At 39.2% G+C, this 17,262-nt stretch overlaps 1 protein-coding gene across 3 annotated transcripts in view; it reads right to left on the bottom strand.

Moving 5' to 3' along the window:
• TUBGCP3 (tubulin, gamma complex associated protein 3) overlaps positions 1 to 17,262 on the bottom strand; it is an 87,536-nt gene that overhangs the window by 1,184 nt on the left and 69,090 nt on the right. For all 3 annotated transcript variants that reach the window (XM_005884450.2, XM_005884448.2, XM_005884449.2), the window contains exons 17-21: positions 15,487 to 15,622; positions 6,515 to 6,603; positions 6,254 to 6,385; positions 4,418 to 4,558; positions 2,591 to 2,707 (exon numbers count right to left, since the gene is read on the bottom strand). In XM_005884450.2, the coding sequence (XP_005884512.1) occupies positions 2,591 to 2,707; positions 4,418 to 4,558; positions 6,254 to 6,385; positions 6,515 to 6,603; positions 15,487 to 15,622 (615 nt within the window). The remainder of the gene's footprint in view (positions 1 to 2,590; positions 2,708 to 4,417; positions 4,559 to 6,253; positions 6,386 to 6,514; positions 6,604 to 15,486; positions 15,623 to 17,262) is intronic.

The raw sequence follows: 17,262 nt of genomic DNA, 5'->3' as shown, positions 1-17,262 counted from the left end.
ATTCCCACATGGGGTTAGTTTTTCCTTCCAAACATAAACACCACGATGGCAAGTGTCCTGAGTAATGGGAACTGCTCCAGAACCTTGCGGTTTACCCACCTAATGGAACCCACATTAGGAAGAGATGTCCATTTTACAAATACAAATTAGCAACCAATAAATTTTATCTAAAAGAACTAACCAATAGATTTTTCCATTTTGCCCCAAGTTCTACAAGAACAATCAAAAGAGCAAAGCAAATGATGTTAAAACATCCTATTCTTTTTACCTTAAAAACTTAGTGTTAAACTTTTCATCTTTCATATGAGTTATACTAGTAAGAGCATTTAATCACAATTGCTGAGAAAACAAATTGAGAATATAAAAAATGGATACATGCTCTCAACCATATTTTTAGGGTTCCATCCTAAAGGGTAGGGCAGAATGTGGCTGTATCACCTCCTTTCCAAGGCGGATCAGTAAAGACAATGTATGTCAGAGTTTACTCAGACTTAACTACAACAAACTGACCCACTGCTTCTACTAGGGTTGAAGGAGTTATAAGTACAAACTCCACCCATCAAGTTGCACAACCTGTGGCACAGCTAGCAGACATTTATTTATCAAGGTATGTGCTGTTTTGTCTCCATACTTTCAGGTTTGGGAAAGTGCTTGTCTGCAGAGAAAAAGTCACTGAAACACCCCCATACTTGTCAATCCTTCCTAAACTCTAACAGCTGCCACTTTCCCTCTCCTTGCTTCTGGAGAGCTCTATGTGTGGAGACTCATATATATTATGCAAAGTAATTTTATATTTGAACAAGCATATAGTGTGCATGTGTGTGAATATCACTTTGTCTTTTTAGATGACTGAAGACTTACAAGAAAGTTCTTAAGGGATTATACTGCTAAAAATATAAAAACGTCTGTCCAGCTGGTGTGGCTTAGTGGTTGAGTGTCGACCTATGAACCAGGAGATCATGGTTTGATTCCCTGTCAGGATGTCAGGATATATGCCCGGGTTGTGGCTCGATTGCCAGTAGGGAGCATGTAGGAGGCAGCCAATCACTAATTCTCTCTCATCATTGATGTTTCCCTTTCTCCTTCTCCCTTCCTACCTCTAAAATCAATAAAAAAGTATTTTTAAAAATATATAATTAAAAAACTAGAGGCCCAGTGCACGAATTTATGCACCAGTGGGGTCCCTTGGCCTAGCCTGCGGAATCGGGCTGAAACCGGCTCTCTGACATCCCGAGGGGTCCCAGATTGCGAGAGGGTGCAACAAAGATGGCAGTTAATTTGCATACGTAGGCTCCAAGCGGCGGAGCGAAGACTGAAGGTGAGCCGGAGCCACGAAGACGGAGGACAGAAGGTGGCTCCAGCAGGAGCGAAGGCCTGGGTCCCGGGTGCCGGAGGAAAACCGGTGCCGGCAGCCAGGAGAAGGGAAGGCCTATTGCACGAATCTCTTTGTGTAGAATAATTAGGAATCCATTTTTAAGAACCATGAATACATACTATATGTACAACACACTGGGTAAAGAAAGCATTTAATTATCAAAACACTATCCAACAAAAATGTCTGTATGAACATAAACCGGTCATTACTACCACTTACGAAACATGCTTCCAACAAAATGCAATAGTAGGCTAATGTCAGAGTAAGAGCACTTGCAAAAGGGACACACTTCCCCCTTAGATATACTCCAGAAAAATACAAAACTCAAAGCTATGAAGATCGCAGGAAGCACACGATATGCCTATGGCACAATGTGGTGGTGCTTCATTTAAGTTTTGAACCACATGACTATCGTAGCTCACAAAAACGTAATTTTTAAAAGTTTGATTTGCCTTTCTAATTAGTTATTAGCAACCAAATGAAAAAATTCTTCATGAAAACCTTTTCCTCTGTATTTTCAACATGAAAATCACACTGAGAAACAGATGAAATTAGAAACCAAACCCACAAAATAGAAATATGGACTCTGTGGACCAGCTTCCCTCATCAGCAACTTCAGACCTGTTCTCCCTGAGCTCAGCCCCCTGGCTGCCCGGCAGCTCCTTGCACTTACGATCCTGAAGTACCTCCCTGTGCACTTCCCTCCAGGTCTGAGCTGCAGAGATGCACGCTGGTCTTCCCAGAGCAGCCACCCGCTCCTTCCCCCGACACTGATAACACTAGAACCACCCAGGCAGGGGTTCTCAGACCTGGCTGCACCACAGGTCACAGCCAAGGTTGGGAACCACTGTGGGTGCTACTCACCACTACATTGATTGAAATAATTCCTTTCTAATCATTTTGACAGCCAACTGTCCATTACAGAAAATGAGCAATGTGATTTGGACAGCATTTTGTTACTCTAATACAGTGATGGCGAACCTTTTGAGCTCGGCGTGTCAGCATTTTGAAAAACCCTAACTTAACTCTGGTGCCGTGTCACATACAGAAATTTTTTGATATTTGCAACCATAGTAAAACAAAGATTTATATTTCTGATATTTATTTTATATACTTAAATGCCATTTAACAAAGAAAAATCAACCAAAAAAATGAGTTCGTGTGTCACCTCTGACATGCATGTCATAGGTTCGCCATCACTGCTCTAATCTGTACCTGGTAGAAATGTGTCAATATTCGCAGCTGGGAACACATTTTTGGTATAGACTCTTGAAATTCTTGAATCCTCTTGTTCTCCTCCTCTTCCTCTGCTGCTGTCACTCCCCACTGACCCTGAAGAGTCAGAAGTACCAAATTAAATTGAAATCTGGATGGAAGATATTGTTAGTGTAGGGCTGAGAAGAAATGTCAGGAGTGGGGCCGGGGGGTGCTTTCTACGTCCCTCTGTACTACTAAAAACTTCTATGATAATTTTCTGATGCCAAATTATTCTCTAGCTTACTTTATCCCCAATTAATAATGTACCTTGGAAATACATCAATACATATGAGCAAATACAGAATTCCCTCATTGTTTTAAATAACTACAGTATTATACTTTAGAACATGTAACAATTTAGATAATTTGTCACAAACAAGTCTTTTGCTATTACTAACAATACTGTAATAAACAGCCTTGTATCTTTCCATCACTTTGCATATATTTTTAATGCAGATGGTATACATAAAAGTGGAACCAGATGGGTCAAAGACTGGCACCTCTTAGACCAGCGGTTCTCAACCTGTGGGTCGTGACAGGAGAGGGGCACAAAGTAGGCCCTCACTATTACTGACTGAATGAGGAACTTAGATCCTCAAAATTAAAGCAGATAGTCTGTATTCTTCTATTTAAACAGATGACTATTTATTATGTAGATCTTGTTCTACTCCAGCACTGATGGTTAACAGTCTGGAGAGAGAATCGTCACTCCCCACACAACTGGCAGCCATCCTATTATCAGAGTATGAAAATCCTAAAGACTGGTTTTTGTAGATTTACATAGTTCAGTAATTTTCCAGAAGAGCAAATTCTCTGGAGCATCTGGGCAGTTTTAAACATCACAGTAGTGGCTAGCATTTACTGAATAACTATTAAATACTAAATAATTGACATATTATTACCACGTGTAAATAAGTAACTCACTCCTATTTTACAAAAAGGAAGCTATGTCTTAGAGAAGTCAGTCAAGTCACCACAAGGCACAGAGCCCGTGAGTTGGGGTTGGGGTTGAACTTCAGTCTGTCTGGTATCTAGGCGTGCTTCTCAGTGCATATAAACGCTGACATTTCATAATCACAGACAACCACACCTGGCAAAAAACAATGAAGCAACTACTCTGTTTCTAAAATATCCAGAAGAAATAATTTTTGCTCTAAGTTGTAAAATTTTCAAGGTAAACATGATCCTCTATCACTAATTTTAAGGCAACAAATACTCAAAATAAAACTAATCAAGACATATTAACCGAAATAATTCTCTGTCACCAACCCAAGAATAAGCATCTTTAAAAAGTAAAAGATTATACAAATTATGTCAAATACAAAAAATCTTATAAACAAAGTTGATCAATAAATCTTAATAATTCAAGGTCATGGAGGACACAAAATACTTTAGTGAGGTCACTGAAAATAACCATATGTGTAGAAATTTGGTTCCCATAAGTATATATGAATTCACAGCTTCAAACAGAAAGCAATGCAGAGTCGGGTACCACTCTGAGACGGCAGCAATATATAGATATCAGCATCTCGACACTTACTAATGAAAAGTGGCAAGAAATTTGTGATTCTTGTGAAAACTGTCACCTTTATTTCTTAAAGCATGATGGTAGTGATGGTGACCTCTCCCTTTAAAACAGCTCTTCCTCAGGACTCCAAATGTGGATGTGAGCACAGTCTCAGCTTTAGGAACATTTCAGCATGAAAACTATTTGTTTTATTTGTTATTATAATGGCAATACGTTCATTATCTAAACTAATAAATCCACTAGTATAAAAACCATACCTCAGCTTCACGCTGCTTCTTTTTCTCTTCAAACTGTAACCGTCTCTGCAGCTCTTCCAGGGCAGCTCTGTATATCGCATCCTGAGTATTCTGAAGTTCAATGATTTGATCAAACACGGCTCTAAGCTGGTTTAAAAGTGCCTAAAGAGATGACATTTTTTTTTTATGAATACAGCCCCAACACACTAAGTTTTCCAAATAAAATATTGATAATTAGTAATAAGATACTATAAAACAAGGCACCAACTCACATTCTCAAAATGCTCATTAGTTGTTCATTCATTCATTATCAAACATTTACTGAACACCTACTATGTAGCAGCACTATACCAGGTCCTGGAAAAATCCCATAGTAGTTCTATATCATCATAGCAACACCAGTATGACATACCCCAAGCTCTCTATGCAAATTACCTCCATTCCCACAAAAACCTTACAAACTTGAAGCGCTACCCCAAGTGTCAAAACTACTAGTAAGTGGTTGAGTTAGGAGCTGGACTATTCTACAGTTCAGAAAGGAAAGGAATGGAAAGTACTTCAAGGGTTTTTGTTTTTTTGATTTGGTGATTCATAGCAAAACCACACACCAAGACTATAAGAAAGGAAATTCTTAATAAAATATATATTTTTCAATTCAGCAAGGTTTTTATAAAAAATGGTATCATATTTTATACTAGGAATGAAAAGGTGGTTGCCCATTGGGGGTGGACGGGACTCTAAATGTGTTGAAACGTATCAAGGCCACAGAACATTTCCCTAGCTCACTGCCCGCGATGTAGTGGTCTTCAGTATACAGCTACCATAATTTAGTTATTCTTTCTCCTAAGGCAGCACGGAGCATGGAAGAAGAGACAGAATGAGACCTACAGCACAAAATCATTTATGTAAATAAACACTATGTCCATGCAAAATTATATGTACATATATATATGCACAAGGTTATATAGCAAACACATTGACACGGGCGCCAATGGTGTGAAAGGGTCAGGGGAACCTAACGAACATGAGAGCTCTTTCCTGGACTGACGGCACCATGTACCACAACTAAAGAGAATCAACTCTATCCTTGGCCATCTCAGATTTTTTAAAAAACCATTAATAATTTGAGGAGGAAAAAGATAATTTCAATAGTCAAGGAGAAAAAATTGTGTGTTAAAATTTAACAATCACTTGCCCTAGCTGGTTTGGCTCAGTGGATAGAATGCTGGACTGCGGACTGAAGGGTCCTGGGTTCGATTCTGGGCAAGGGCACATGCTCGGGTTGCGGGCTCAAACCCTAGTGTGAGGCATGCAGGAGGCAGCCAATGATTCTCTCTCATCATTGTTGTTTCTATCTCTCTCGCCCTCTCCCTTCCTCTCAGAAATCAATAAAAATATATTTTAAAAAAAGAAAATGAGCATGGAGCCTGGAGGGCCCTGCGTTTTCTCACACCATTCTTCTGGACTTTCAGACAGGTTATTGTTTGTTTTGTTTTCACATGCCTTGCTGGGTTTACTTTGTTCAGATATTATCCCTCCACACATCAAAGCCATCACTCATGATTAGTTTTTCTCTTTTGAACAACCACAAGAGGATATTATTACACCTAGGAAATGAATGGACATTATCCCATTCTTTGCCATCTTCACATCCACTTTAGAGCACATGCTTGTTTCAGCACTATTGTTCCAATTGTATTTACAAACAGTGCGCTGTGAACATTTAACTGTTAATAAGACTGTCTTAATCACTACTGTGGGCATCAGGCAACTAAGATTCTCCATTAGACAGGAACTCAAGAAAAGGAGATTATGATCTTTTCTGTTTCTTGTTTCTAAACCACACATCAGTCTTACTCGGGAGTCGGTGTCCAGCAGACACCGGGAAATGATGGTATCCAAGAACACCTCGTGGGCTGCAATGATGTGGTCCAAATCTTGGGCCTGCTGCACTTTGTTCCAAAGTTCATCCCAAGAACATTCAAGCACCTAGGAAATGATATGAAACTTAGGGTAAGACTGTGTTCTTCCTAGTATAGTATCTTCCACAAATAACACCATGCAAAGTCATAAGACATGACTTATTTAAACTAAAATCAAGGAATGACTCAAATGTACCTCAAATGTAATGTAATACTGCATCTGGTGAATGAAATGGACCATCTCAGATGCCAGAATGTGACAGTGATGCAGCACGCCAGAGAACTCTGCAAGAGTCAAGAGGACTGATGTTAGAGACCACAGGAAAAAGCACTGAAAATCAACCCCATGCTCTCCCTACTGTGTATCTACAATATATCTTAAAAAAAAAAAAAATCATTAGCTTTAACTCCTCACCCGTTAAAAAAGAAACAACCCTTTCATAATCAATTTCTGTGCCATTCAAGCTAAAAAAAGGATTTAGCTATCTATTCAAGTAGCACTATATTACTTTACAGAATATAAGGAGCTAATAAAGAATGGCATAAAACAAAATAATTGTATTTGAAAACTGAATAAAAATTTTTATCTTATAATAATGCAGTATCTTGAATAAATGCAAGCTCAATTTTATGGCTTCTTTATAATTAATCTCCCTACTGTGCATGAAACAGTTACTATTCCCTAGCTATTTGGAGACAAAAGTGACATTTCCTTAAGGACCCGAATGTGACCTTGTCACCTGAGAGAAAAATGAACCTTGGAGGGAGCCGACCCTGCTTCTATTCTTTATGAGATTATAAAACCATCAAAAGGCTTGAAGGTCACCACGGAGCAGACGTTCTCTGCTTGCATTTTTAATTTTTTCTCAAAAACTACCCAAGTATGATGGGGCACTATTGTACATGAGGATTCAATCAGAGATGGGGCCCTCAGAGGACGGACTACATAGAGATTTAAATAGGGGTCAGACTTGACATACTGTTATAACTCCAAATACCTTTAATCAGCTCCCTGGATAAATAATTTGTTGCTGTATGCAGTTATTTGAAAAATCATTTTTGTCCCTTCTTCAGACAATAATGTGGAAGTAAAATATATAAACAGGTGTGAAAAAAATAACAGTCAGAATATATACTTTTACAAAATACTCCAGAATTAAGTGGCACTGGGGGTTTTGCTGGCCTGGTCTAACATGTACTATTTGGCCAGTGAAGAAATAGCACAGCCACCTCAGAAGATCAGCACGTGCTCCAAATACACCTAATCTCTTCCACACCATTAGGAATCTGTACTCGTGAATATGGCAAATATTCTTCTAAAGAACAGGGTATAAGCTTCACATTTCATTTGTAAGCGAGAATGAAGAATGTACTTTATTTTTCACTGAAACTATCAAGTGGGGCTAAGATTTCTAGTCTAATACTCATAGCCTATTTAACCAAAATTACTTTTCAATGTAAAGAGCATAATAAAATGCTGTTTTAAGTGGTATTCATCCGTATTACGGTTTAAGTAAGCTTCTAGAGAAGTAACTACCATTTACTGCCATTTCAATGGTGACTACCATTTCCATTTTGGGTTTTAACCCTGAGCTGGGATGACAGACTGGATCTTCCCCCCTGGAGCCAGGCAGCCTTACCTGGAACACTGTCTGCTATATGTAAACATGCAACATTTGTGCAGGCGTGCACAGCACATACTGGTCAGCAAGACCTTTCTAGGGTGTGATTTCTTTTTAGTGACACAAAGTTATATAAATCTAGATATCATTTATGGAAGGTTTTTTTTTAATGCTCTTCATTTTATCACAGAATTCTGGTGGACTTTTTCACAGGGAAACAAATTGAGTAATGTCTTCACAAATCAAACATAATGACACTCAGGTCTCATTGTGATATCCAATGTCTCTGAATCTACCCTCCATTTCCTAAATGAATATTTCCTAAAATGCACTGCTTTGCATGTATTCACAGTGAACGCCATCAACTTGTTTTCCAGCCTTGTGAATACTGTAGTTTACGCTTATCTGCATTGACATTTTTCTCCCAGAGAAAGTTTAACATCACTGACAAAGCTGTAGTTTCTTCATATACTCCTGTAGATTTCTTATGAAAGTATTAACTAGATTACTCTCACTGCTATCTCTGGGCGACCCTTTATTTACTACAGAAGCATAAAATATTTTTTTCGTGGCTACTTTTCACCATCTAGCTCCAAATCAATTTTCTATGCATAATAAAAAGAGCTCAATTCCAGGAAAGCTCAAGTCTTTATTGTTTCTTTTAGTCTGTATTTCTTGGGGTCTCCTCTGGAGTTTTTTTTCACTGGAGTCACACTGACAATCAAACCTGCAGTACTTAGATATTTAATGCATTGGTTTTTCATAGTAGGTGGCACATTTTTGCTAAAATTTTCACATTTCATTTTTGAGCTCCTTGGCAAACCAGAAATAATTTTTCTGGCATTAAGACAGTTTGATAAGTAGACCTGTAGTGATTAACTCATTAATTCTGTTGATAATCTCTGATTTACTTGAGTGTTCAATTTCTCCACTACTGATTAATCTTCTAGAATCTTTAATGTCACTCACATTTGGAAATGAAAATGCAACTGAATGACCATAAAACAAAAACATTTACAAAAACAATCACCATGTAATGTTGGTATCAACCCCAAATTCATGGCATCCGAGCTCAGCTACTCCATGGTGTGGAGAAATCCATTATTTTCCCTTACTCTAAAGCAGCTGTTTAGCCCTCTCAATCCTGAATGCTTTGATCCACCTCCTTCTCTCCACTCCCCCTCCTAGGTCATGTGGAAAAGCAGCCACCAGGTGGGAACCGCCCTCACCACTGGCCACGGAGCCCACACACTCATGTGGCAGCAGCACAGCTCCAAAGCTAACCCAGCCCCACCTGTGCCCTAAATGTCCTCTGTCTTTCACTCTAGGATGCATTAACCTCTACTTCCTTCTTCCCATCAACATTTAAAACTGCCCTTTAAACAAACAAAACTCTTCAGCAACCAGTTTTTGTGCGCAAGTGTCTTTTTGTATTCCTATAGCATCTGGTCTTTCCATGTCAAACAACTTATCACAGTGTATTGTAAGCTCTTGTTTAAGTGTGCATCTGGCCCTAAGGGGCAATAAACGTGATGACCACAAGCACCTTGTGACCACAGGTACCTTGTTTGTCATATCCGTCACTGGATACCAAGGAGAGGGGCACAAAGTAGGCCCTCACTATTACTGACTGAATGAGGGACTTAGATCCTCAAAATTAAAGCAGATAGTCTGTATTCTTCTATTTAAACAGATGACTATTTAAACTCATATCCTTTTCAAAGGTTTCCATGACCAAGGCAAATTTAACAACAATGTTAAAATATGTGTTCTTTTCTTTTATAGTCTTAAAGTACTACCAAATAATATGTTTTCTTTCTTGAAAAATCACCTTTTCTTGTGTCTAAAATGCATCTTAATGGCACTCTCTTAAAAGAAAACCTCTGAGAATGAGTAGACCTATGGCTGCTGCTCTCAGGATACTGCCTGCTAAAAAGAAATCTGATTAAAAAAAAGTCCACATAATAAAAGTCTAAAATCCCTGCAGACTACAATTCTTTCTCTTTCCCATGTGAGTAATCAGTCAAACACTATATATGCTGTATTTCAAAATTTCTCACTGACTCTGAACCCTATTCATAAGATTAAATTCAAAATGCATAATTTGGTCCCTTAATTCCTAAAACTTACAATTTAACAACTCACACCTGAAACACCCCTTGAATCTCTTTACCCAGCAACTTGAAAATACATTTAAAACAAGGTTAAAATATAAGTACTTGTGTTTTTATAGCTGACCCACAAAGAACTATATAATTCTAAGATTCCCAAAAACAAAGCAACATTTGCACTGAGTCCAATAAATACAATATATCTCCCACTAGGCTAACTAACAGTAGACAGTAGTATAAACAAAATCCTTAATGATCATTCTCTAGTTTAAGAGGTAAGTATTAGATTCATTTGTAATTCTTTACTGCCCTCTAAAGGTTGTTGAAAGAACTTCAACTTCGATTAAAAAACACAAATGGCTCTTAAAAGATAAAGGACTTGACCATATGGTTTTGGCATCTTCAGTGAGAAGCACCTGCTCACGTGGAGATGCACCATAAACAGAGTTGAGTGTTGTTAAAAATTATGTTTCTTGTTTTAAAATACCCTAAGTCATTTTCTTCACAATTTCATAATCACCTCCTCCAACCTATATTTATAATAGACTAGAGGCCCAGTGCACAAAAATTTGTGCACTCAGGGGGGTCCCTCAGCCTGGCCTCTGACCTCTCGCAATCTGGGACCCCTTGGGGGATGACCACTTGCTGGTTTAGGCCTGCTCCCTGGGGAATTGGGCCTAAGCTGGCAGTCAGACATCACTCTGGCAGCCCGGGAGCCCTCGGGGGATGTCCACTTGCCAGCGGGGAGCCAGGCCTAAGCTGCAGTCGGACTTCCTTAGCGCTGCTGAGGAGGCGGGAGAGGCTCCCACCACCACCGCTGTACTGGTAGCCATCAGCCTGGCTTGTGGCTGAGCAGAGCTCCCCCTGTGGGAGCACACTGATCACCAGGGGGCAGCTTCTGCATTGAGCGTCTGCCCCCTGGTGGTCAGTGTGTGTCATAGTGACCAGTCATTCCCAGTCTTCTGCTATTAGGGTCAGTTTGCATATTACCCTTTTATTATATAGGATAGAGGCCTGGTGCACGGGTGGGGGCTGGCTTGTTTGCCCTGAAGCGTGTCCCCGATCAGGGTGGGAGTCCCGCTGGGGTGCCTGGCCAGCCTGGGTGAGGGGCTGATGGCTGTTTTCAGCTGGTCACAGCACCTTCAGGGTGGGGGTCCCCACTGGGTTGCCTGGCCAGCCTGGGTGAGGGGCTGAGGGCCATTTTCAGGCTGGCCAAGCCCCCCGGCGATGGAAGCTCCCAGCCTCTCCTTTTTTTTTCTTTTTTTTAATTCTGGGGTTTATTTACCTTCTATAATTGAAACTTTGTTGCCTTCAGTGGAGCTCAGAGCCGGCTGGGAGGCTTGGCTTCCTCCATCACTGGAGCAACCAAGCCTCCTGCTCGCTTCAGCTCCGTGGCTGCCGGCTGCCATCTTGGTTGGGTTAATTTGCATATAGTCACTCTGATTTTGGCTGGTGGGTGTGGCTTAAGGCGTAGCGAAGGTACGGTCAATTTGCATATTTGCCTTTTATTAGATTAGATGCTACCATATTTTAAAAAGTGACTTCATCAAATTACCCATCTGATTTATTTCTCAAGGCTAAGGACTCAAAGGACTTGGTAAGACCCAGGATTCTCCACAGCTCTTATATTCAGTATCTCTAATCCTTGTTAAGGTCCTCCTGCAGACATCATCTGTCCACTGTATCATCAGGCACGTTGCAACAACTGTACACAGGGTGCTCGCTGGAGGCAGCGCTGGCCTATGTACTTTACACAGATTTAATCCTGATAACCCAAATGAGGAAAGTGAGGCAGGAGATGAGAAAATCAGCCTGAGGTCACAGTCTGAGAACACAGCCCGATGCTGGTGTTGTGGGGACTGATCTGGACAATGTAGCCCAGCATCTGTGCTAACAAACCAAGCACTCGGCTTAACGTCCAGCAGAGAGAACTTCTTATGAATGAATGCATCATTAGTCAGGACTACTTACTCATCCAAACATACAAAAGTGAGACAAAAATAAACTTTTAAAGAGAAAATGTCCGTTCATCTTTAAGCTATTTCACTCAGTCTGGAACACTGTCAAGTGTAAAATGCGTCATTATTATATTAACTACCAAGAAAGAAAAATAGCTGTCAATTAAACTAACAAAATGCCATAACACTTCCATGGCAACATGTCACCTATAAGGGAGTTGACCACCTCTCTCGCCCCTACCATGTGCAATTTTATTTTTAATAAAGACCACAAAAAGAGATTATTTTAATACCACTCTTTTGGGAAAGGGATCCTCCATTTACTCCCTCCCAATATAGAAGGCTGAGAAAGAATATAAACTTACTTACCTACATTTGTCTACTTCATTTTGTTAAATGTTATTTGAAATACAAGTTTAGTTGCCATTAATAGAGATACTTTTTAGATTAACTGAATATAACCAAAAACAAAATTCCATACCACTGGAAAAAAATCTTTAAACTATTTTAGTATCAACAACTATTTTTTGTTCAGTTGAATGGCAAATACATAAAATGGGTATAAATATCTGGGTAGAACATTATCAAAAATGCTTGTCCTAAGCACATCATTTTCAAGGGTAACTATTTACTCCAACCCATTTATGTTGATGAACATTATTAAAATGATTCCTAGAGTGATGATTACTGATACTATACATATGATCAAACCACCTACATACACTGTGCATACATGTAGAATTCCAAAGGATGTTTACAGAAATACTTTATAGAATCTTTTTATATTTTTGCCTCAGATTTATGGTTGGCAGGACATTCCTAAATTTGCTGCATTAACAAGCCTAATTACCTGGCTGATTTCTGTGCATTAACTTGCCTGGCCACTAACAACTTTAAAACACTTCCTTATAAACTAAAGGTAAGAACATTACACCCCAACAGAAACAAGGTAAAAAACCACACAATTTCCCTCAAGAAACACAAATGACAAGAGAAAGAGGAGAAGGGGGACGGGAAGGGGAATGGGAAGGGGAGGGGAGGAGAAAAAGAAGTGTTGACACCGATCAATAATTTTAAAGGCATTTTTAAAATTAAAATGAACTTCCATTTTCACCTATCAAACTGATAATTTGTTTGAGTATAATAATCCAATGTTAGCCACAAAAATAGCAATGCAGACAACTTTCAAGCAGGGAGAGCTGTGCTTATGGGGAAGTAAATTAATTGTAACTTTCCTGAATGTAAATAGACAATACGTACCAATAAAGTTAAAATAGAAACACTAAGTATTAGCAGGTATAAAGTAAAACTAAAATTCATACCTGTTAACCTCCCAATTCTCCATTTCCAATTTATCTATTCTAAAGAAATATTCAGAGGCTTATATAAATATACACCCCCGCCCCCAAAATAAAAGCTTATGGCATTATTTATATTAGTGGGGGAAAAAGATTAAATAAAAGGACTACACATTCAACTAAAAAGAAAATATTATACTATTAAAAATATATTAGAAGTTTTTTTTCTTAATCCTCACCTAAGGATATGTTTTTACTGATTTTTAGATAGGAGGAAGAGGAGTTAGAGTGGGGGAGAGAAACATCACATATGAGAGAAACATCGATCAGTTGCCTTCTGTATACTCCCCAACTGGGGATCAAACCCGCAACCCAGGTATGTGCCCTGACCAGGAATTGAACCAGCAACCTTTTCGTGCACAGGACAATGCTCAACCAAACTGAGTCACCCTGGCCCAGCTAGAAGTTTTATTAAGGAAAAGGGATTAGTGAAAGAAGCTGAAACTAAACTATACATAATAAGATCAAGTAAAATTAAAGTTATTGATTTTATAAAAGATAAAATATATTTTTCCCATACATAGAAAACTGATCAAACAAATGTATTAGTTATCTTGGAAAGAAAACAAAACTCATAGCTGATTACTCAATACAAGAGAAAAGCAAATTTATACAGACATTGCTAAGCTGATATTCAAATCAGAAAAATGTATCAGAACCAGCTAATATTTAAAATTGTTATAGAGCTTAGATTTCCCAGGACTAAACATAATACTAATGCTTATTTTGAAAGGAGAAGAGTGATACAATGACAAAGTATTTGCTTCACCTGGGATTGATCTAAATCAGACAAGAAAGATGCTGGCACAGAGAAGTGACAGCTAAGAACCGCTCTACTCAACAGTATTAAAAAGAACGCAGAGAAGGAGCACTGCAGGTAAACTGAGTAACTGGCAAGTGCACACCCAGGGAATACATGAGTAATCCTGTGACACACCACGAGAGAGGCTCCTGAGATGCAGAGCCGGGAGACAGCGCGAGGTTCTCTCCTCAACTGATTCTTCCTTCTGTCTCCTTTCAAGAGGCACCCACGTGCCAGTCACTCCACATTTACTAGAAAGTGGCTGCTGAAGGCAATATTTACTGTGAACAACCATTACAGCATTTAAAAGAAAATGTCCCCCTCACTTCCTTCTCAGCTATTTCAGAGGATCCCTATGATTAATTTTCTATAAAATGAGTCCAGAGGAAGCGAGGCCAAGAGCAGGAATATCATGATCCATTGGAAAAGACCTGCTGGCAACAGAGAAAACACGGACACTCAGTAAAAACTGTCTATTCCATATGTCAGCACGTGGACAGGTGCTCTCTAGACCCCAGGCTTCTGGGGTGCCATTATCCTGGAGCTTTGGAGCTGGCTCAAGGACCAGCCTTGACCTAAATAGCAAGCAGAGGTCACGTCCGCCTTCCTTTAAACAACTGCTTCTTTTTAAATAATTACTTTTACCAATTAAAAAATTAAGAATATAATAGCTTATTTCTTCTTTAAAGACATACTTGTTGAAATATTTTCTCAAAGGCTTTGTTCAAATTCAATATAAAGATTTCAAAATTATTCATAATTGAAATCATTCAATATTTATAACATTAAAATAAACTTTGACTATCTGACATGAGAATTTTTATTATAGCTTTTAATTGCAAAATATTATAAAATATGTCCATCTTCTGGTTTATGAACCAAAACAAAACATCAAGGCAATATACAAATAGATTTTAATTAAAACACTAAGTGAATGTTAAATGAGCCAGTGATTTATTAAACAACGTTCCTTCCTTAAAAGTAATTATTTTTAAATTAAAGTACACATATGAATACTACAGTGAAAAACAAATGTGATTCTAAAATAAATTTCATGGTCTAAAAAAAATCTAACTTGACTCAATGTTGTTGTTTTTCTGATTTGCACTGAGGTCAAGATAAGCAGTATTACAAGTGAATCTTATCACAAAAGCCCAATCCAAAAGCACAATAATGAAGCACTTTTCAGTTCAATTACTTTTAAAACAACTTTCATTTTTGCTAAACTGCTGGACACAACACAGAGGGTGAAGTTGCTGGTATGCACGCACCAGGTGGGACGCACAGTTCACCTGACTGCCTTCTGATGGGGGTTACCTGGCATATTTCTCAGGAGCTTCGCGTTACACATATGCCCCTTCCGTATGTCAGTGAGGATATATTCCATCCGCTTGGCCCGCCAAAGGAAGTTAAACACTCTTAGATAGTGGCTCATGCATTCTCGGGTGAACACCTAAAAAGAACAGCAGAAGACAGGCTGATAGTATTCTGTGACATAAGGATTCTCCCAGTACAGCTCTCAATAATTTTTTCTTTTTTAACAAAAAAGCCAAAGCAGAGAACACACAATCAACTCTAATAGATGCTAAGTAGTATGTAAGCAACTAATATAGTACATTTTAAGAAAGTATCATTATATAACAACGACATTGATTATCTACATGCTAAGCAGCATGCCAAGTAAACTCACAATAATATGCCAATTTTACAGATGGGAAATAGAGACCTAAGCAAGGTCACACAGCTAGTAAATGGTCTAGTGAGATTTTTAAACCTGGCCTAACCCTCATCTAAAATGTGGAATCTTCATAGCAAGTCCAAATGCACAGCAGTGTTTTCTACCCCCACCCACCTGAAGGATAGGTGAGGGTGGTGAATCTCATGCAAGGAGGACCAAGAAGAATCTTCTCGTCTGAAAAGAGGCCTCCAGGTTATTTGAACACATGTACTTATTGCTTTTGAAGACAGTAGTTTCACAACCAGGGAGAATAAGCTCTGTGGGTAGGGGTAGGGATAGGGTCAGGCCTGCTTTCTATGCCGACCTCCCTCCTATAGTGGCCAGATTTAGCAAATAAAAACACAGAACACCCTGTTAAATTTGAATGTCTGATAAACCATACATAATTTTCTAGTGTAAGTATGTCCCATGCATAAAGGTAACAGGGTTTTCTACAGATTTCAGTCCAACACTTTTCTGACACACATGTGTGTGCAGCACCGACATGGGCACATTTTCATCCCTTTCTAATGCCTCCAGCACATTTAACATGACCTGATTTACAGAGAACCCATTTACATGTGTTACTGAAAGTAACTGGTCTGAGCAGGGCCTGGCACTCAGCAGCAGGTCAAGGCTGAGCATTCAGGAGTGCACGCTCTTCTCCTAAAGTCTGCTTCTCACTCTTGTGCCCAGCTTTGTACATTCACGCCGTTAGGCCTTGACTCACATTACTGCCCTATGACCTAGCCCAGTGATGGTGAACCTATGACACACGTGTCAGAGGTGACACGCGAACTCATTTTTTTGGTTGATTTTTCTTTGTTAAATGGCATTTAAATATATAAAATAAATATCAAAAATATAAATCTTTGTTTTACTATGGTTGCAAATATCAAAAAATTTCTATATGTGACACGGCACCAGAGTTAAGTTAGGGTTTTTCAAAATGCTGACACGCCGAGCTCAAAAGGTTCACCATCACTGTCCTATACGCTCTGGGGCCACCAGTGTCCAGATCACTTAGGGTTCCCATGCCTGGATCTCCCTCTGTTGCCCTCTGTTGGGTGGAACAGAGTTATTTCCCTTAATTCAAGGGTCTCTTCGCCTTCTCTCCTGGCCGCTGACCTTTCCTGGTGTCGCTCAAGCGTTGGGTTGCCATGTCAAACAAGTAGGATGAAGAAAGCTCCTATGCAGCATGGAGATGGAGCTTTCAAAGTAAGTCCTTTTTCCCCCCGTCCCTAAGCCAGTGGTTCTCAACCTGTGGGTCGCGACCCCTGAAAATACATCCTGCATATCAGGTATTTACATGACAATTCATAACAGTAGCAAAATTACAGTTATGAAGTAGCAACAAAAATAATTTTATGGTTGGG

The sequence above is a fragment of the Myotis brandtii genome, unplaced genomic scaffold (assembly GCF_000412655.1).
Source record: "Myotis brandtii unplaced genomic scaffold, ASM41265v1 scaffold83, whole genome shotgun sequence".
NCBI lineage: Eukaryota > Metazoa > Chordata > Mammalia > Chiroptera > Vespertilionidae > Myotis > Myotis brandtii.
Note: the sequence above shows the minus strand (reverse complement) of the source record. Positions and strands in the feature narration are given on the sequence as shown.